This window comes from Mastacembelus armatus, chromosome 4, assembly GCF_900324485.2.
Source record: "Mastacembelus armatus chromosome 4, fMasArm1.2, whole genome shotgun sequence".
Taxonomy (NCBI): domain Eukaryota; kingdom Metazoa; phylum Chordata; class Actinopteri; order Synbranchiformes; family Mastacembelidae; genus Mastacembelus; species Mastacembelus armatus.
Genome location: NC_046636.1, coordinates 827,271 through 849,582, shown reverse-complemented (window position 1 = coordinate 849,582; position 22,312 = coordinate 827,271). Strand labels below are relative to the sequence as shown.

The window sequence follows — 22,312 nt, the reverse complement described above, 5'->3', positions numbered from 1 at the left end:
AAGTGACAGAAAATCCATTTACACAAACAACAACACACATAAACATGCAGACATCCTACTTCACAGAAAACAACAGGTCAAAGGTCGGAGAAAACACAGACTGAGCTGGGCTAATGTAAATGTTGGAACTGAAAAGAGCCGGAACAGTTTTTAACATCCTGCCTGCAGTTTATCTGCTGTTTACAGGTTCAGGACCCAAGAGCAGCAGTGGAACGAGTGCAGAGGATTTCACGCTGCATCCTGGCTCGGCCGCAGGCGGCTGACATGAACATTAGCTTCTGTCAACGGCTCGTATTTAAAGCGATTACAGACTGCGTCAATGCACCATGACGTAACTTTAACCCCCTGTCAGCCCTGAGCCAGTGTCACAATAGGCTCAAGTTTCAGGCCGTGGACGATCTGAGCTCTCTGAGGTTAATGTGTTGGAATCACTTGGTCCACGAGCCTGTTGTCTTCTGTTCATCAGCGATCATCACGACTGCAAAGGGAGAAAACAAGCCTGAGCTCTGAACCGTGCTCAGCAGAAGCGAGTCCTGGTCAGTGACGCTAAATGTTTATTACAAATCTCATTGGATTTTATTTGATCTTAGCTGAAGCCCAGACACACGAAGCTAATTGGTGTGTAAAACAAATGTTTGACTAATTAAACAATAATCAAAGACCCATGTTTAAAAACCATCTGTAACAAAACTCAGTACTCCTTCATTATGCAGATTCTACTCTGGGATTTATTTAGTATTGATTGATTTTGCATTTGTGCCCCTGTTTGCCATGACAGATGGATCCTCCTGGACGTGGATGACGCCTGTGGAGAGACGCTCTGCTCTTCTTCACACACACGATTCTTCTCGTCTTCTCTTTTTTCTTTCTCTACCTCAAAATACTCCAGAGCTGTTTTATCAGGCCAGTTTCACATTGTGTCTATGTGAAAAACTGTCACGTGGTTTCTTCAGTGTGTTTGGCATCACTGTGCTGTCTCTCATTCACTGTTTAGGTACAAACAGCTCCACACTTCCACCTCCATGTTTCCCTGTGGTTGTCCTGGTCCACACCAAACGCCCTGCACCTCATCTGATCCAAGATCATTTATTTGGACTCCGTCTGAACAAAGAACATGCTGCCAGAATCCACCAGGATCCACCAGGCTGCTCTTATTGCTCTGTGACAGAGGTTAGCATTGTTCCTTCTGTTAGTGCTCGACTGGCTTTTCCTGTGCCCCCCTTTGTGTTTGGGTCAGTCTCTTCTCTCTCCCTTCTTTGTGAAGTTGGTTCCCTCCCTGTCCAGGTAGTTCCTCACCATGTGGAGTCAGGTTCCACCCAGAACACAAAAATGAGAACTCTGCCGCTGTTCACGGCACAATTATAAACCTGTTCACGCATTAAGTCTTAACTGGACATAAAGTGAGGCCACTTTTCCTGCAGCGACTGCAGGTAAATTGTCACGTCCAGACCGTTGTCTAAGCGTAAACAGGAAGTGATACAGTCGGTAATTAAACACTCTTAATGGAAACAGTTTGACTAAACAGGTTTTCAACAAAAAGTAACACCTGCCTGTATCTGACTTCACAACTTATTGTTACCGACATACAGTGGGAGTGAAAAACTTTTAGCTATAAATAGGATCAGAGGCCAGTTTCTTTCTTCAGAGCTCCAGTGAAATTAAGTTGGTTTCAGCTTTTGTGAACTGCAGAGTTTGTTTAGTGTTTCTCAAGTCTAAAAGAAGTTTAATACAACAGCTCTGAGGGAATTAATTATCCTCCAACTTTATCCTGCACACAGAGGGAGAACTTTGACAGTCCTGGTCATAACCTGTTAAACCGCAGTAACCAGGAGGCCGGCCTGGTCCTGCCAGAATCCAAACCCCTCAGAGACCATACAGCAACTCTCCAAGCCTCTCCTGGTTGGAGTGCATGTACATTTTGTGAATTCCCCCGTGTTGCACCCTGGGCATCGCCCGCACTGCAGCACGAGCTGCTGTGCCAAGATTCAAGCTGCCAGAACAAAGACGCGTTGTATTTTTAGACTGAACAACATGGCTACAGGTGGTGAGGAGTCAGAACTCAGGTCCTCCACTCCTACAAGATCCTCCGGAAAAAGAAAGCCTCTGCTGTCGAATGTGAAGACGTGAGGAAAACGTAGGAGAAAGTGGAAAAAAAAGAAATGAAACATGCACTTTGCCAGAAGTAGTGAAATGTTTCCACGCTTTTCGTGCACAGATAACAATGAGCATTGTTTTTTTGGACATGTAGGTTGAAGGGAGTCTACACAAAGTTGGACTTTTTAAGACCTTCTTCATGTCAGTTGGATGAAAACCCAGGATGATTTTAAAACAGAAACAGAGTCCGAGTATTTTAGAGGCTTTGAGTTTGGACTTTACATTTTAGATTTTTGTTTAAAAACAAACTTCCAATACTTTTCATGTTCTCGTAATGAACAGAGCCTTTTCATGGGCAACAACACACGTACGTGCTGCCCACACGGCTTTGGTCAAGGTGTGTCTGAACGGGCGTAAATCCCTGCAGCTGGTTCCACATCTGGTGCAAAAACTGAAACTGAAAGAGTGGAAGCTTTAAGCGCAGTAGGCATGGTGCCACAAACACCTGTTCACATATGTGCAGTGTTAAAGTACAGAACTGGCCCCAGTATAACGGGACATATTTTCCAGGGTGTGTTATTGAAAAAGTATGGCTGGATTACTTTTGAGGAGTAATGGGGAAATGTAAAAGTACTGTATATTTTAGAGAAGCTACTCAACAATCAGCTGGACTCTGCGATCATGGCTGCGTCCACATCCCAGAACTGAACACCCTGCTGTTCCCATCAGACCTGCTGTTTGACCCATGTCAGTCAGGGACATGACATAGACCAGGTGTGAACCCCCTGAGCTCCTAAACTGCCCCCATGCACAGACTGAACTGACATGTGAAGAACAACAATAACATCATTTGTGCTCAGTTTCCTCCAAAGCTGCTGGGTTCCCATATGTTCCTTCCAGTTTGGCTCCATCAGAAGCTTCTCCATAAATGTCCAACCAACGTGAAGCGTCCTGGTCTCTCCACTGCCCCCCCTCCTCCATGTTGATTCTCAGGAGGGATCAGGGCAGGGTCTGCAGGAGACGTGAGAGAGAAGAAGAATCCGTCCTTCACTGAAGTCCCTGATGGACTGACATGCCCACTTATCAGAAATCAGTTGGTGATGGTTGGTGACGCTTTAGATGATGGATCAGAGGAAAGAACATCTCGTGTCTCTAAAAACATGTTTCTTCGGTTCCTCTCCCCTCACACTTTATGTGGACGGGACAAAGACAAGTTAAAGATGGATGTGAAAGGTGGATGTAAGAGATTTGGGAACATCCCAACCCTCTTACCTCGACCTGAACCTCTAACCATCGCCCTAACCCGTCACGTGTTACGATGCTTAACCCGAGCCAACCTTCCCTTAACCCGAGCCCAGTACCTCTGCCTACTCCTGAGGCTCTAACGTTTAACGACACAGAACGAATCAGTAAATTACTGTTTTTTGTGGCTGGATGTGAACTTTAATAGTTTTTCTACCAAAGAAAGAATAAGAATCTTTGGGGAAAACACATTTTTCAGGTATGATCCTGGTCACATTTTAAAGGTGTCAGGTTTCAGCCTGAGCCCAGACACAATGATCAGACCAGCTCTTCTCTTATTGCCTCCAACCATCTTTCACTCAACTCTGACAGCTGGAGAGTCAGTAACAGGAAACACTTTGGCAGGAACACCGGACCGACGTGCCCTTGGGCGAGAGATATAGAGGAAAGAAGCTGGAGAGAGAGAGAGAGAGCAAAGATTTGTGACTGCTTTTATTTTGTGGAAAGTGTTGCGGGTCGGTTTCACTGAGGGAAACCTGAGATTGGTTCTGAGTTTTACTGCTGCAGACTCACTTTTCTAAACGGATGCAACTGAAAGACGGAAGAAAAGCAGAGATATTACATTATTATTTACCTTTGTATCTAATAACATACTAATACACCACATCCATGTACTCTAAGTAGAGTCAGATGTAGTAAAACGTACCTCAGTCATGCAGCAGAAACATGAGGATGTACTTCAGGTTTTACACAGTAAGATGTGACTGATGTGGGTCTGACTCCACAAAGAACCTTCTGACTTTCAGAACTGGAGCATGAAAACATGTTAAGACATTAAAGACGTGAAGAGTTTTATCGAAGCGAGGAGACTAATCAGAATATTGTCATTAAGAGTGGAGACGTTTCTGAAAAGCCATTTATGTTTTTGCCAGATACTTAATGATGCAGCCTACAGGTTTGGAAATTAAGGCTTTTATAAAGTGAAGTAAAGCAACATTTTTGCAAAGTGCTGATTAGTTTCTGGAAAAGTGAAAACACTTGAAAATTACAAACATCATATTGAATCTAAAAGTCAAGAGTGTGTCCACATTTTGGAAATTGAGGACATGATATATATATATATATAGATATATGTTGTCACTTCGGTATGAGAGATCATTTATAATATGCATATCTGACAACAGTGAAACCATAAACCAGTGAAACCATAAAGAAGTCTCCTCATTTACAGGACTGCTGTGGAAAGTTAGGATGTTCTGTTTTCGAGTCAGAACTTGGTTTGAGGGTCAGGGTTACTGGGTAGGAAACGTCCTCAGAAGAGTAGAAATGTGTGTGTGTGTGTTTGGCTCCAGCTGGTCCTTGAACAGACGCTGCTTTGTCCAGACCTGACGCTGAAACCAGGACGGGGACACAGGATGTCGTCACGCAGCGTCTACAATAACCTACAGTGTGCAATGAGGTAAAGAAGCGGGGGGGCAGTACGTGGGCAGGTTCAGGCTCCGATGACTTCACTCTGAGACAGAAGCTGAATGGAGAGTGACACCAGGCTGGTGCTAACAGCATTTCCCACAGTAACGACGATAAACTGGCGTTCTGTCGGGTTCTTTTGGGTTCTGTTGGGTCGACGCTCCTCTGCACAGTCACCGTCAGACTACAGTTACAAAAACATGCAACCAGCTCCATGTTTCCAGCAGTAGCTCGGCCTGGTGCTGAAGCTGAAATGGTCCAAAGTAGTGAACTGTATTTTTCTGCAGTGATTGGTGAGAACATTGTGAAGGGAATGCAAAGGTTCTTAAGAAGAAGATTGAATGTAAAAGTGATTTACTGTGACTCTTCAGCAGCTTCTGTTCTTTCAGTAATAACCGTTTTAATTTTCCCTAATTTCCCTGGTGTTTTCATACTTTTCTAATCAGCAGCTGTTTTTTCTGCAAACTACTTCTTGTCGAGATGCTGCCATGCAACTTAACATGAAGCTGAGTGAGTGAGGAAATATCACCCAATCCTCACATGTCCAGGGTTCAAGTTAACTTAAGACCTCGTTTAGGCCTGGTTCACATCCACACATGAAGGAAACCAGCTGAGCTCATGTTGAACAAGAAGACACTGATTCCTGGACCCTGATGTTTTATCTTCAGGGTGTAAAGTCCACAGCAGCTGGTTCTTAATATGGCTGTCCAGACCATGTTCCAGCTGCTGCTGCCGGCGCCTCGGTGAACGCGCTCGCTCACTGTTCTCCCATCAGCTCTGACCGCGCTGCAAAGGGTCACAAGTTCTGCTCCCAGGATGCTTTGCTTCTGTAGTTTTATTGGAGAAAGAACTACAACATGGACCCAAAGGAGCCCATTAAAACACGACTGAGACCCTGTACCTTACAGCCATCAGCCTCACCTCAACATGGTCGGTCAATTTAAGATCTGTATTTAAGACTCTTCAAGGCTGAGAACTAAACTTTTAGTGGAGCCCTGATGTGTCTCTGCTTCCCGTCAAGAGAAGCAAAGACCCGAGGGGGAAACAGGAAGAGGGGATGTTAGCCACAGAGCTTCAGGCACGATACGTCTCGTTCTAAATGATTCGATGCAAATGACCTTTAAGTGTCAATTTCTCACTTCCTGCTGTTCAAATGTCTAAAAAAAAAAAAAAAAAAAGCACACACACACACACACACACACACACACACACACACACACACACACACACACACACACACACACACACACACACACACACACACACACACACACACACACACACAGGGCTCCTGGGCAGACAGAGTATGGGCCGGCTGACATGGACGTGGACCAACAGGGAATTAACCCAGAGCCCCCTCCACCTCCTCAGCTGGATCTGACCGAGCAGAGGCAGAGGTCTTGGAGGTGAAGCTGTGCCTAGAGAGAAAGTGCGAAAGAGGGCTGGGGGAGAACAGCACGGCAGACCAGGGTTTCCCAGATTTATTCCCCAGACAGCCAAAAACAGAATATCGTGTAGTCGCCACAAAGATCTAAGGGCAGCTCAAATATACGTCTGATCTCTGTGGGCTGCTGCTGCCAAAGACCAGGAAATATTAAATAGATCATCCCAAACATAAGGAGCGTCTTGGTTAATCAGGAGGAGATGCACTTTGATTCCAGTGTTTAAGCTGCAGTTTGTGGAAAAGTTTCTTTAATTCTGCTTTGATTTCCACCATCCTGGTCACTGGGTGACTTAGACAACATGAACACAGGCGGAGGAAGTTTGGACCTGGAACACACCAAATCATCTTCCTAACACAAACAGAAAAAACACAGCAGGTTACCTGGTAGTCGAGGATGCTGAAGCCGAGGCCTTTGTCTCTCTCCTTCTGCAGCTCCAACACCTGAACGTCTGGAGACCACAGAGCCAGCTCCTCTTCATCCTCCTCTTCATCCTGCTCCTCCTCCTCCTGGTCTTCGTCCTCCTCCTCGCTGTGTTCAGTCCTCTCCTCCTCCTGCGCCTCCTGATCCTCACACAGAAACATCACGTCGTGAAGAAAAGACAAAACCAAATACCCAAAGCAGACTTCCTTCTCCCTAGACACTTCCTCCAAGGGCGTTCCAAGGCCAGCTGAGACATAGTCCGTCCAGCGTGTCCTGGGTCTTTCCTGGGGCCTCCTCCCAGTGGGGAGTGCCCGGAACAATGAAATTTAAACTGAGTAAAATCCCTGAATACTGAGTCTGATCTGTGGCTACTGAAAAGCTCTTCTGCTTCCTACGTGCCCAGCGTCTGATCTGAGAGCAGCAAACGAGCAGGTACACAGTGAGACGCTACCTGAGTAACCGCCTGCTGCTGGTCACTGCTGTCGTCTCTCAGGACCGAGGGGCTGCAGAGCATCGACGACAGCTTCAGTTCGATCTGAGCAAACACAACACACCTGTTTAACATTCACCGAGTGTAGGCTCCACCATAACCACGACTTTCACAGGAAACGTTTCATGACAAGAACCAAACTTCAGCAGTTAAAAAGTGGAAACTCAAAGCCTGAGTTGAGTTGGCCGAGATGATTCTCACACCGATGCCCTTACCTCCTCCACACTCGGCTGCGCTGGCCTTGCTGCTCCTGGTCTTGGTTGTGTTACTGGTTCAGGTTCAGATTCTGGCTCAGATTCTGATTCTGGCTCCAGCTCAGAGGTCGGGTGTCGGCAGCAGACCAGAGTGAACGGAGGAGGAACCTCCTTCAGGAACGACACCACCTCCCGACGAGACTTTCCGTATAACTGAACATCGTTTACCTACAAACACACACAATAAATTTTATTTATTTATTTTATTTATTATTTTATTGTAACGTGAGCACACAGAGTTTCCAAAGAGCCAGAAAACCCAACATGGTTTTAAAGTTCAGAAAATGGGAAAATTTTTTTTCCTTCAGATTTCACTCTTTGTACCATGCCCCTGTGAGGTATCACAACAGTACAATAAAAAAATAAACTAAGTATATTTCCTTCAGTCCAGTTCTGAGGTATTACTACTTTACTTTTCAGAATCAGATGAATCAAATTAAATGGAATCATCAAACTTTATTGATCCCGGTGAGAAATTCATAGTTTGACTCGTTCGTCGGTCTGACTTGTGTTTGACGACAAATATAATCTGTGGTGATTTTCTTATTTGGCTCAGTCACAAAGGTCGACAGAGCTGCAGACAGTTTCAAGGCATTTGCATCTACAGGTTTTACCTCCAGGAGCTCGTCCTCAGGCCTCAAGACTCCATGTTTGTCCACGGGGCCTCCAGGGGCCACAGAGGAGACGTAATGGTGACCGTCGAATGAGTCCAACTCTACACCAAGACGCAGAGTGTGGACAGGCAGCAGCTGCGTAGAGAAAAACATCAAGCCGATCGGTTAATAACCCAGTCGTGTTATTAGGAACCCCTGTGTCGGAGCCAGTCGCTTTATTAGGAACCCCTGTGTCGGAGCCAGTCGCTTTATTAGGAACCCCTGTGTCGGACCCAGTCGCTTTATTAGGAACCCCTGTGTCGGAGCCAGTCGCGTTATTAGGAACCCCTGTGTCGGACTGAGTCGCTTTATTAGGAACCCCTGTGTCGGACTGAGTCGCTTTATTGGGAACCCCTGTGTCGGACTGAGTCGCTTTATTGGGAACCCCTGTGTCGGACTGAGTCGCTTTATTGGGAACCCCTGTGTCGGACCCAGTCACATTCTCACTGATAAGCCAGATACAACGTGTTCCTCACCTTAGAGGACTTCTGCAGCTCTGCATCATCTTCAATTACAGGATCCAACTTTACCACCTGAAACCACACACAAACTATAAGACCTGGATCTTGGACTGTCATTATGTACAGTGCTGTGCAAAGCTCCACTGTATTTTACATACAGACAGACCAATATTATGATATTATGTCTGATATTATGAAGTAACAAACAAATCCAATATCAATATATGAGCCAATATTGTTTATAATATAGTACAGTACCAGTCAAAGGTTTCATTTCAATTCGTGTGTCCAAACCTTTGACTGGTACTGCACATAGAATACAGTTTACATAAACAGAATATATAAACATAAACGATTATATATACACAGATACCGATATATCTGTGATAGGCTCATATCGGCCAATAAAAATCGGCAAAACGATATATTGGTCAGGCTCCAATTTTAAATATTTATATTCTCCTCATTGGGCGGGGCCTGATCGTCCCAGAGTGACCCTACAGCCGGAACCCGGAGTCCTGACCTGCAGCAGAGTCCTAAAGAACTGGGTTCAGCAGATCTGCACTTTGGATGAAGGTCAGTGAGAAATAAAAAACTATCAATTAACACTGTTCATTGTTAGTGTGTGTCTATGTGGCCTCACCAGGACTTGGTACTGTGGTCCCAGAGCCTGCTCCCATTTAGCCCTCAGTTCTGCGTCTGTGGCTAAACACACACACAGACACACACAGACACACACACACACACAGACACACACACACACGGAAAGGAAACAGCCTGTGTAAGCAGTGGAACAGATGCAAAATTACAATTCAGCTATTAAAACTCAGCAGCTTCCTGCAGCTCATCAACTAAAGCCTTCAATACAGTACTACAACTTGTACTGTAAGTAGTACTGCAGCACAGTAGTACCACAGTTCCGGGACATCCAGCAGTATCTGATAAATGCCTGTATTTGGCAGGAGCTGAGACATCAGGTGTCTCCTGCCTACAGTCGCTGTAGTAAACGCAGAAGAAGAACCAGTGAGCAGAGTGCAGGACCAGTGTCATGTTAAAACTAGTGGAGAAATATTACTTTATGGATGTCAATATAAAATTCACGGTGAGATTAAAATAAGATAAATGGAAATAAATGATGCCGTTGTGGAACAGAAGGTTCCACAACCAGCTGCAGATAAATGTCTGAAGCTTTGAGCAGAGAATAAAGTTCCTATAATCTGTGCAGGAGAGGAGCATCACTGTAGTTCCTGTCCATTCCTCTCTCGTACGTCTCTCGCCTCCAGGGTACTGGTACAAACAACGAGCTGCTGTTTAGTCACCTGAACTGGAGAAAGCTGCTAAGCTTCACAGCAAAGAGCAGCTACTGATGCTGATTTACCTGTTTCTGTCCGGTTGGTGCAACAGATTCCACCTTAAAAACAAGGCAGGACTCTGGTTCCTGACTGACTTGGTCTGTGCTCCTATTGGGCTGGGATAGCAAACTTTACATTACATTACAGGTACACTGTGGTAACACTGCAGCCAGCCTCACTGCAACAGGAGTGCTAGTACTGACAGTACACATGTGGTAGTACTGCAGCAAAGCTAGAGTAGTAGCTCACCTCATTGGAATTCACTGGTTGGAAGCAAAAAGCTAAATGGCTCAAATCTAAAGTGTAAAGTAAGCAACTCCAACCGTGGAGACGGCACGTGTGTGTGTGTGTGTTCAATGCACCTGCGCACACACACACGTCTCAGCAGCAACACCGTGAATCAGAAGAATAAATGGGTTTTCCAGAGCAGAGTGACTGCAGCGGTCTGAATATGAAACACTGACGTCAGAGCAGATCACAGCCCGACTTTAGGAACAACCTGCTGAACGGGCGTCAGTCTGGTCCCTGAAGCCTTCACACTGGTTTCAGGGAGGACCCCCCCTCCCGTTGAACTACAGAAAAACACCTCCATGTTCTGACAAACATCTCACACGTGAAGCATTTTGCAGCAGGTCTGGCGTTGTTACAGCAGCAGCCTCTGATTAAATTAGCATTGCTAACCCCGGCCTTCACACTGCAATTAATCTGCAGCGTTTGGCTGAATAAACAGGGTAATACATCGCTGCGAGGCTGTCAGACAGCACGGACACTTTACATCTGTTGGCCAGGAGCAGGCAGGCAGCGTGCTAAGTGTTAGCGTGGCATTTTGGCCACTTAGCAAAGCTAATGAGGAATAAAAAGTGAGGAAATAATTCAGAGTGGAGTGCTGTTCGAGGCCTGTGCGGACATGATTGGAGGAGCGACGTTCTGCAGGTTCTGGCTTTAGATGTCAGGACAGTGTGATCAGACCTTGTGCTCATCCATGAATCTTCATCCTGACGTGACGCCTCAGTCCTGTTTTGTTTTTCCAATTCTCTGAGTAGGTAATTAGAACCACACATCGTTTAAACAGCGATGAGCAAAGTAGCCTGAAAAATGAAAAATAAAAGCTACGACTGAGCTAAAAGTCTTGGCAGTGGAGTCAGACCTTTGGCTAAAAACATTCATTTATAACTGTGGCAGCTAATCTACTTAACACCACAAGGTAGCACAGTTTTTGGCCTCGGGAGTTTTACAATATGTCTTCAGTGCCACTTGGAAATGTTCTTGTGTTTCTGGATGAGTGAACTGGATAAAACTGTTGATGTTGTGCACATGTTTCTCAGGGTTGTGTACTTTTGACCTTTCTCCAGTGCCATCCTCAGGACAATCGTGGCATTTCAACTAATCACCAGCATGTGCTGTTTCTCTCGTCAAGTTGCTTTTGTGAAACTTATTTTCCTCAAATCAGCCTGCACAAAAACACAACCGGCGGTGAGAAGCTACAGCAAGTATCCGATTTTTGGGCCAAAACACTAGAAAACCAGATTTTTAAAATAATCTACAGATGCAAGAAAACGTCAGAACTTTGTCCAAGGTAAAATAAACACAGGGCGGATGAAGTAATAACACACTAATTACTGACAGCAACAAAACTGGAGTCCCATCACTGAAACCAGACTGGAGCTGATCTCAATGACAAACAAACAGTTGGAGTTTCCATCTGCTGACGTGAACCTTCCATCGACAAAAAAATAACAATAAAAAAAAACAGATCTCACTAGCCGCAGGTTCCACATTGTTCAGGTCTTCATCAGCAGCAGAGAAAACACACATCACCTGCTGGTGTCTCTCTATCCAAGACGTCACACACTCATCGACGGCAAAGGGCTTGGAAATATAATGATTTCCTATGACTGTATGTGTCCCATTACTTTTGACCACTTTGGGCAGCATCTGTTTGTTCAATATGACGTGAATCTACTTCAAACAAACTGTTTTACTTTAAACCAAATGTGCTGGAGTGTGAGTGAGTGTGTGCGCACGTCTGTCTGTGTGTGTCTGTGTGCAGGACTCACCCCTGACCAGCTGTGCTGCGTTGGGGTACGCTGGCTCAGGCCTAGTTGCGATGGAGCTGGATGAGCGAGACTTGGCCTCCAGTGACCTCCTCAGCGACAGACGAGACGACTCCCGCTCCACTGAGACACAGACAGACACACAGACACACACCTTCATTTCTTCCATTTGTCGTGCCTTCAACAGTCAGAGTGTGACAGCGGGAATGGATGGAGGAAGTAGAACCACATCTGAACAGTTAAGTGCCTAAATAAATTGTAAATTAGTGGGTTTTTGACTGATCGTTACCGTTTTATAAAAGCAAACTTTATTTTCCTGTCAGGCTCATCGTAGGTCTTCGTAGATAAGAGAGGCACAGAAACGACCAGAACATAAGAAGTTTAAAAACTTTAGGCTGCACTCAGCTGGTTTCCAGTTCTCTGTGTTTTCTCAGTAATGAAATAAAAGACGTCTGGAGGAGATAAGAGCCCTGTGCTCCTCTTCTTTTTTAAAAATCACTTGTTTCTCTCTGGCCTGGAGGCTGACCAGTGCAGGCCGTCGGCCGATCGCAAGACAAAAAAATGACCCTGAACCGGGTGAATTAATCTCTCTGGAGGCTGCGGAGGAGGAATCACAGACTTTCTGTGGAGAGTTTGGGAAAATTACACCGAGTTGTAAACAAATTTGTCATCTTAATCTGGGTGAGAGGACAGAGGCAGAGACGGCTCAGACAGGAAAAAGGAAGAAAAGCGCTGATAAATTTTACACAGAGTTAACTTCTCCCACAGCAGCAGATTATTGGTTTAACGCCACATATTCACAAACTTGTATATTTCCATCTATAGAAGACACAACACAAACTGTTAATGCCAGTCTGATGAGGCCTACTAAATAAACTCCACTACTTAATGGGTTTTATAATATTCAGTCATTTCCCATCGTTTATGCTTCGTTTACATGCAAATTGGACTAATTCCTGTAACATAAAAACAGTCCTAATGCTGTTCTTTTAACGGACTGTTTGAGTTTTCTGATTTATTAATGTAATATTAAATTCATTACATTGTCTTCACAGGTCTGAGGAGCTCTCTGCTCCCTGTGGCACTGCAGGACCACAGTGTCCTTGAACGCCACGCGGAGAAGCGTGCTAATGAGTCGCCATGACATAAACACAGTCGGCTGGTGTGTGATGCTGCTACCAGTTTTCTCAAGAGGCCAAGTCCAAACCTCCAGGTTCAACCGGAGACTCCCACAAGACCATCACGACATGGGGCTGGGTCACATGACCGATGACGGCAGCCAGGCTAACAGTAACACTATTCACAGAGGAAATCACAAACTGACACAGTTAAAGGAGCAGCCTCTGATTCAGTGTGTGAGTCACTGAGTCCAGATCCCATCCAGACACCAATGAATGTGTGAATCCAGAACCTGGTTCAGCTTATGGGTCTGTGCCGTAGACCTCAATTGTAGTCCAAAAACTATTAAAAACCCAGCAGGGAGCCACACCGCTGACCTGGGTCATGCACGGTTTGACTCTAGGGGAAACCACGGTTTGAGCACTTTGAAAGAACAACGTCCTTTGTCAATAAAACAATTATCAAGACTGAAGTGTAAAACATTTTCATTTTGAACCAGTGATACTCAGCCCAGCCTGCTGTTGGGAAACATACAGATCATGTTCATTAACACTTTTACTCTCTCTCCTTTCCTGCAGCACCAGATGTGGTAAAGTTCAAAACCACAGCTGGATGTGGCTGATGCCTTCTTCTTCAGCTGCCTTAGTCAATCACATGACCAACCCCTTATAAGTTACCGCGGTCCACGTCGTGGCTCCCTGTGACACTTTTACTCTCGTCTTGACTTCACTTTAAACTGCACACATGGTGCCCGCACTGACTCACTACCTTTATCCAGCGATCTCTCCAGCGCTCTGGGTTTCTTCCGGACCACGGTGAGAACAACGGTCTGGCCCGTCTGCTTCATCACCTCCAGCACCTCCTGATTGGTCATCCCATGGAGACTGATGTCGTCCAACTGTTGAGACACACCAGAGGACGAGACAAACATGGGGACAGCAGGAGGCAGATGTGAGTTGACAGAGGACACAGGTTTAGGTCGTGGTGAGCTGCAACTTCTCTACATTAGTTTGTTACACCATGTTGGAAATGTGCACAGACTCTGGTGAGGTGCCTGCAGAAGAATGGATCTGAATCAGGCTTAAGGCTGTAAAAGTTCTTACAGCGATGAGTCGGTCGTGGACTCGGATGTTCCCGCTCTGATCTGCTGCACTTCCTGGAACCACATGCTTCACAAACACCCCCACTGCATCTGAACAGAGGTTTGATCAGCAGACTGACAACAGCCACACGGCATGTTGGAAACACATGTCATAAACCTGGTTATTGCTGAGCTGATGAAACAACCTGACTCCTGGTCGGCAAAGTAAACTAAGTATTTTCCAACTTCTCAATGTAAATGACAAAAAATAATATTTAGAACATCCTGCTTTGGTTCTAACAGTATGTTGTTTTTAATCTGTCCCTAGTTTGTACTGTCTGAGTGAGTGAGGTGTTTGGTTTTGAATTCATTCCTCTCCACCTTGGCTCATCAGAGGATTGTAGCCGACGATAGAGATGCCGAGGCTCTGGCCGTCCTTCTTGGTCAGAGGGACCTGGTGGATCTCAAATCCCTCCAGGCTGGGCTGAAACACACACAGATCATGTTGAGCAGGCGGCTCAAAAACAAACCTCATCTTGTCCACGTTTCATTGATCAGTTTATTTCTCAGGCAGAAATTTATCTTCAACAAACAAACCTTAGCATCTGGAAATGACCGTGGTATAAAAAACTTGATTCTGGTTTCTGACTCACCATCGTGCTGGCACAGCGCTGTGGGGGCAGGTTGGGGGGTTTGGGGGGTAAGGAGGAGATGGGGGCAGTGTCTGGAGGTGGAGGGGGAGGTGGGGCTGATGACCTCTGACCTCTGGGGTCCCTTGCAATAAGCATAGTCACATGACTCCCACATCCCTGCAGCACCTTGACAACCTGGTCACTGGTGAGGCCGCTGGTGGGCGTTGTCCCAATGCGAAGGATGTGGTCACCTGTGCGAAGACGCCCATCCTGATTGGAGGAGAAGGGCGTTACATATATATATACACACACACTGTGGATCACCTGACTGCAGGGGCTGTGTTTACCTCTTTTAGCCTCACAGCAGTTCCATCTTGATCTCGTGTTTTTTCTCTTAATATTTATCACAAAATAGCGAGGCGCTGCAATTACTCCAAGAACCAGGCCATGATTTAAAACAGGTTAACTCCTATGACTGGCTTTCTTTGGATCAGTTAATTCTTTGGCTGCACTTAAAGGTGAATATCCGAGACTTAAATTCACACCGATTCATGCTCTTATATGTTCCCACTAATGTCTGTGGCTTTAGTCACCAACGATCTTCTCTTAGCCTCAGATAATGGACTTGATTCTATACTCCTCGTAAGGTCCTCGTAGACCTTAGTGCTGCATTCAACACTATTGATCACAGCATCTGATTACAGAGATTGGAGCATGTGACTGGTATCAGAGGAACAGCATTAAAATGGTTCCAATCCTATTTATCGGACAGATTTCAGTTTGTTCATGTCCATGATTAACCTTCTACATGCACAAAAGTTAGTTATGGAGTTCCACAAGGCTCTGTACTAGGACCGATTCTGTTCACCATGTACGTGCTTCCTTTAGGCTACGTCATTAGGAAGCACTCTATTAATTACCACTGCTATACAGATGACACTCTGCTGTATCCATCTATGAAACCAGTTAACACAAACCAGTTAACCAGACTTCTGTCTAATTGACATAAAGGTACCTTAAAAGTATGTGACCATGTGAGGCTGCCCAAGGACCATCAGTGCACTGAGCTCCCCTCTCTTCTCTCCTCACCCCTCACATGTATATTCCACCATTGAATGTTACTAACCTTGTGCTCTCTCTCTCCCCTAGTTTGTGCTCTCTCCCTCCCTCTCCCTCTCTCTCTCTCTCTCTGTACCTTCTGCAGGTGTCCCTGGTCCTGGAGCTGTTTATCGCTGATGTGCAGTTACTGGTCCCACCAACCTGCAGTGTCTATTTGTTGTTTATTGTTGCTGTTCTTTTCTCTCTGCTCTATCCACTCACCCCAACCGGTCGAGGCAGATGGCCGCCCAAACTGAGCCCGGTTCTTCTGGAGGTTTTTTCTTCCGTTAAAGGAAGTTTTTCCTCTCCACTGTCGCCAAGTGCTGCTCATAAGGGATTTGTTGGGTTTTTTGTTTTTGTAAAGTGCCTTGAGATGATTTGTATTGTGATTAGGCGCTATACAAATAAAATTGAATTAACACATCAGTATTAGAGTTAATGAAGATCAGTATCACCAGTCTGACTCACCCTGTCAGCCACACTGTTTGGCAGCAGCGTCCGAACCACCACGCCACTCGTCTTCCCACCTACGATGCCGAAACCCAAACCAGAGCCATCGTTGACCAGCTCGATCTCCTCCATGTGTCCCCACTGATCCTGCAGCACGAGGCAGAAAACACAACTATAAGTTATGTGCAGTATGAATTAGGAATCTCTCTATTCTGTAAATAATAATAATAATATTGAATCAAACGAACAGTTCTTTTTTCTTTGTAAGGTTTTACTTTTTTATGATTGTCTCTCAAAGGTTCAGCTGCTTGTTCCAAACATTTTATTAAATAAGGTGACATTCTGACAGAAATACCACTGAAATAATAAACTACTGAAAATAAAGTTACTGCATGAGGACAGGGATATATTTCCTTCAATAATATACTGAAATGGGTGTTATTTTAGCATTTTGACCGAGTGAGCTGGCTGCTGGACACTGGGAGCACTGTTTGTTTTGTTGATTTCTTGGCACAGGTCACCTGCATATTTTACAGATGACACTGTTGTTTATCCAGCTTTAAAAACAGGATCCTTTTCTCTCATCCACAGTGTCGTCATCCTGTGCAGCCCTCCTCCTCACGGTCGCTCAGTTTCATGTTTCCAAGTGTTTTTCTCCTTTGGGCCATAATATTGCTCTATTGCTGTGGTCTCATTAGATGCAGGGAGTCGCTCAGAACAACAGACACATTTATTGAGTTTATCATTGTTAGTTTTTCATGGAAATAATGATCCAGACCGTTTTATCACCCAGCCCTGTTTCTACTTGTGTCACTTTGTTTGAAATTCGAGACAACATTTTAAAAAGTGACCGGATGAAAGTCGATAAGCTGCATTTCAAGAATCAAAACTCATCAGATTCAAAGGATTTCCTTCATTCACTCCTGAAACCAGAACCGTTCGATCCAATTAGTCCTCTTAGAGCATCAGCCCAGTCGAACATATTTATGAATGACTAGTAATCTTATTTCTGTTTCCCTGCCGCGAGCAGAGCAGCAGCCTCAGGCAGCGGCTGCCTGGATATCTGTCCTCAGGTGAAAGGTCGTTAAACCTAAGCTCAGCAGGTAATTACCAGCTGAGAGCATTTCCTCCTCTGATACCAGCTGCTGATCAATGAGAGGCTGTGGCAGATACCTGCTAACACACACTGAGGCTGTCTTTATGAAGCGGCTGTAATCAGAGGTGCAGCGGTCTCTTATTACAGCTCCGATCTGATAGGGGAGGTCCTCCTCTGTCTAACAAAACAAACCTCCTCCTCAGCTGATCCCAGGACGCTGGAAGAAACCGTTTGGCTGATAAAGTGGGATCACACTGAATGTGTTGAATGCTTTGCTCTCCAGCAGAAGTTCACTCTTTCCCCAGGGGAGGATCTGACTGCAGACGCTTTGTAAAGTGTTGAATTTCTCTCCTGCACTGACTACACATGCTGCTGTTTTCCCACAGCTCTCTGGGTCATTTTGTGGTGAGAACATGTAGACAGGTAAATCAGGGCGGCAGTCGGGTCTAAAGAGGTTCACCTCACTGTGCCTGGTCAGTGCAGTCGCAGACTAGCAAGTGCTATAGTTTTATTGTGATCCAGCTGCAGTAGTCTGACCCCTGCGGAGGCTGGAGGATTGGTTAGCCTCAGGTTCAGAGTTAGCTGCAAGCATCCTGCCTGTGAACACACAGGAGGAAGTGGAGAGGCAGAGTTCACTCCCAAAAAAGGTTAAAGGTTAAAGGTTGTAGAACGAGGTCCAGGCTTCTGGTCCAGGTAGCAGGTTTACACTGAGGTTTTGTTGAAGCCTTAACAGCTGACACCCACCCACAGAATTAATCCTCCTCTCCAGAGTCTCAGTTTAGTCCAGTCTTCGCATGGTCCTGATTGGTCCAGCACCCAGGGCTCCGATTCTGCTGGTTCCTCTCGACGTATACACACCTGAGCTGAACCTGTTTCAGTGTCTGAACTCTGTTCTCTGTCTGCATTTGATGTGAACTGTACACAAAAGTTTATGAACTTTATCTAAATAACTCGTGCTTAAGTTCATTTCCTCCAAATCGAGGCTGTTTTAAAGGCCCCTGCAGGTTTCTTTAACTACACAATCTGTTATTTTTAATCCCTGTTCTTTCTGCTGTTCATCATTTTTAGGAGAGCCATAAATTAACTCTAAACTCCTGAGTGCATTCGCTGACACACTGTCCTAATCGAGGGTGAGATGATATTCACTAAATAGACAAAAGCAGTAAAATCATATCTCACTGGCTGATTTATACCTGTCTTTATGAGCTTCTTCTGTCGGTCTCGGACTCATTCCAATAGAAACGAGCTGAGAGGTTTGACACCACAGAACCACGTCGGCTGTGACGGGGGGTCAGAGTCACCCGAGTCTGCCCAGCAGAGGAGACTTCTCTTTGGGAGAGTGATAGTTAACCAGGCCGAGCGAACGGCAATAAAAGCCCATCCAGAGTGTTTTTTTATGCCTGCGGCTCCATTAAACGTGACCTCGATAGAAACGGGACATGAATAAAACAAAAGCAGGAGGATCAGAGGCCTGGTATGCACAACGTGGCCGGGATCCAACGAGCCGGGAGGAGGAGGAGGGTAACAAACAAGAGGGACAGTGTAATTCTGTGTGATAATGACCCGACAATAGAGCAGGGCAGAATCATTACAGCTGAGGCTAACCTGTGATCCTCAGCTCACATTAACAGTCCAGACCTGCTCTGGTTTGTCGCCGTTTTTCTTACTGAAATCTTTTCTTTTGGTTATTTAAATGTCAGAGTTCTCAAATATTTTCACGGCTGCTCGTGTCTTCAGCCCAACAACTCAGGTTTGCATTAACTTTTCTGTCTAATGTGGCTCGTCTGCAGTGATTTGTTGTGACAGCTCACATAAAGAGCTCTACAACACCTGTCATGTTCCACATGTTCACTTAAATGAAAAAAGTCTGATTCAGTGTCACTGAGTCCAGATCCCATCCACAGACTGACAGCACCAATGAACGTGTGTGAATCCAGAACCTGGTTCAGCTTATGGGTCTGAGCCGTAGACCTCCATTGTTGTCCAAAAACTATTAAAACCCAGCAGGGAGCCACACCGCTGACCTGGCTCACATGGTTCTTCCTCACCAACAATGGGAGGCCCGTCTTTTTCCAAAAACCAGCTCCAGACGCTGAGAACGGCCGACACTGTTTACAGGCTCTGAGGGAACAGAGAGTCCACTGGTCTCTGCTCACAGCAACATCTGGAGCCACACACATTCACTGGTGCCCAGTCACTAGATGGGATTTGTGCAGAATAACACAAACTCACAGAATCACAGACTGTTTCATGTCACCGACAGCAGCAGATCTATTTGCTGTTATCACATATCACAGACCACAGTTTGGGAAACTGGTTTAATTAAAGCCAATTACCCAACATGCTCTCTCAGACCTCTGAGCCTCGGTCCCAGCTCAGACAGTGACTGTGGACTGTTTCTGCCTCCTCTGTACTCCCTCTCACCTCCGTCACTGCCAGGCTTTGACTCCCCGTCATGTCGACATTCATTGATCGCGGCTCCTCGCAGACTTAAATACATATTGTCAGGAGCGATGCTGCAAGGGGAGCACTAACTTGATTTCCTATAGGCTTTAAGGTCATAAAAATCATCCCAGTCAATGTCAGCAGACTTATGGCTCGTCATAAACAGGAGGTGTGGCCTCAAAGTGACCTCCACTTATGATTGACGCCCGCTCAGCAACGCTTGTTTTGAGTGACAGCCAAGCTGCTGTCTGATGTGTGTGTGCATCCGGCTGAACACACGGCGCAGGATAAAGCTGATTTCAGCGATGCTCCAGGCCTCTACGCTGCTGCTGGTTTAGGATCAGTCTTTAAAAATTACTTCCTACCGACCTATAAAACTCAACATCAAATAAATGTGCAAACTCAGACTGCACAGACTTCAAGTTTTATTCCGTAAGGAAAAAGCTGACATGTAGGTTTGCAGCTCAACATCCACCAAATAACAGTAGTTTTAGGGGAATTTGGTGTTTAGTAACGCTGACACATCCTGGAGCTTATCATTTCAGATACCAAACACTTAACATTGTTTATTTCTTTCCCTAAATTAGATGCTAAAGATGTGGAAAGTGCTTTATTTCACAATCCGCACTCGTTGTCCTGTTTCTCTGAAAACAACTGACACTTAAAGTTTAGTATCAGTGCACCACCCATCTGGAGTTATACTGCTGCTTTTATTCCAGATGAACGAAGCTGCTGCCGCACAGCTGAGTGAGCCGACTCTCTCAGATCAGAGATCTCAAACATTTAGGCTCATTCAAGCAAATCAAATCCATTCGCACTGGTTTTCAAAACCTCAGCGCAGAGTTTCTCAACCCAGGGGTCAAGAATCCACATGCGGTCACTAAGAAGAAGACAAGGCCCTGGGAATTTTTCTATACTGGTTTTTAACAGTTTGGAAATATCTTCCAGAAAGATATGAATATTAATATTATTTTATTTATTTTTTTATTTAGGTTAGCTTAGCTTAGCATAAGGACTGGAAGATGTAGGGAAAATCAGCCTGTTACAGTAAATCATCAAAAAATACTTTAATATATATTTTATATGAATATTTTAATAACTAATCAAAAGGTTGTTTTCAATCTCTCAGACACGATGATCGTCTGCCTTTCTTCTTAAGTCTTTCCAAACTCACTACAGTACGTAACATTCTACAGTTTTATCAGACATTTGAAGAATCACTTTGAATATTGTGTCTTCACATTTAAAAGACTCTGATGAATCAATTATTCAGCAGATTAAATGAAGATAACTGCTCCAACGTTTCTCCTGTTAAGCTCAATAACTGGCACAGATTTTGTTGTTTGCTTAATCTGTGCAGACACAGAAACATAAAAGTGTTTCTGGTTAAAGGCTGAAACCTTATCTCCATTTTCTTATGCTCAAATTCAAATGTGGATAATTCTCTGATCTGTGGGTGAAGCTGAAGCATCACTGTCAAACTGGACCTGCTTAATTCAGCCTGTCTGTTTATTATTACGCACAAAAACAACCTATGATGACGGACACAGCTGTGATGTCTCCTGACTTATCTCGCTTTTGTCCAAAGTTTAGTTCAGTATAATTTTGAGAAGACTCTTTTTGGAGAAGTGACATGAACGCCCACTGAAGGAACATCTAACCTGAAACTAAGACTGACAGCACAGAGCTAACACCCAAAAGCGAATCACAAAGCGGAGTTTTCTTCATCGTTTGGGTGATCGGACTGTTTAGTCTTCAGCTGAACGAGGATGGTTCTTACCGTGCTGAAGGCCGTGCTGCTCGGTGTTAACGGGCTGGTCGGGCGCTCTCTGGCCACCACCAGCTCCACCGTGTCTCCAGGCTGCTGCAGGAGGCTCAGGGCCTGCTGCTGGCTGATGCCGGGCTCCAGGGGGCTGCCGTTTATCACCAGGATCTGGTCCCGCTCCTGGAGACGCCCGTCCCTGCGAACACAACGCAACGTCAGTCAGGGTCCAAAAAGATGATACAGATCAAGTTCTGAAGCTGCTTCAACAAAGGACAATTCAGCGTTACTGGCAACACAGTGAGTTTCATTACTTTCTCTGCTGGGAGGCTAAAAGCTGATAGTCAACCTGTGTGCGATTCCTCCAGGCTGGACCTGTTTGACGAAGACGCCCTGACTGCTGCTTCCTGCAGGGCTCAGACCGACCACACTGAAGCCCAGACCCCCAGACACAGGCCGAGTGAGGCTGACCAGCTCCGTGTGACGGCCCTGAGCGCGCACGCACAAACACACACACACACACACACACGCACGCACATACACACAGACAGACACAGACAGACACACACACACACACACACACACACACAGAGACACACACACACACACACACACACACACAGACACACACACAGAGACGCACACAGAGACGCACACACAGAGACACACACAGAGACGCACACACAGAGACGCACAC

At 45.4% G+C, this 22,312-nt stretch overlaps 1 protein-coding gene across 3 annotated transcripts in view; it reads right to left on the bottom strand.

Moving 5' to 3' along the window:
• Positions 1–22,312, bottom strand: part of patj (PATJ crumbs cell polarity complex component) — a 75,956-nt gene that overhangs the window by 49,276 nt on the left and 4,368 nt on the right. For 2 of the 3 annotated variants that reach the window (XM_026323120.2, XM_026323121.2), the window contains exons 5-18: positions 21,965–22,104; positions 21,634–21,814; positions 16,331–16,459; positions 14,786–15,034; positions 14,514–14,616; positions 14,155–14,243; positions 13,820–13,949; positions 11,936–12,055; positions 9,170–9,231; positions 8,542–8,598; positions 8,027–8,161; positions 7,374–7,580; positions 7,120–7,203; positions 6,629–6,808 (exon numbers count right to left, since the gene is read on the bottom strand). In XM_026323120.2, the coding sequence (XP_026178905.1) occupies positions 6,629–6,808; positions 7,120–7,203; positions 7,374–7,580; positions 8,027–8,161; positions 8,542–8,598; positions 9,170–9,231; positions 11,936–12,055; positions 13,820–13,949; positions 14,155–14,243; positions 14,514–14,616; positions 14,786–15,034; positions 16,331–16,459; positions 21,634–21,814; positions 21,965–22,104 (1,866 nt within the window). The remainder of the gene's footprint in view (positions 1–6,628; positions 6,809–7,119; positions 7,204–7,373; positions 7,581–8,026; positions 8,162–8,541; positions 8,599–9,169; positions 9,232–11,935; positions 12,056–13,819; positions 13,950–14,154; positions 14,244–14,513; positions 14,617–14,785; positions 15,035–16,330; positions 16,460–21,633; positions 21,815–21,964; positions 22,105–22,312) is intronic. The other variant, XM_026323122.2, reaches the window with a different exon arrangement.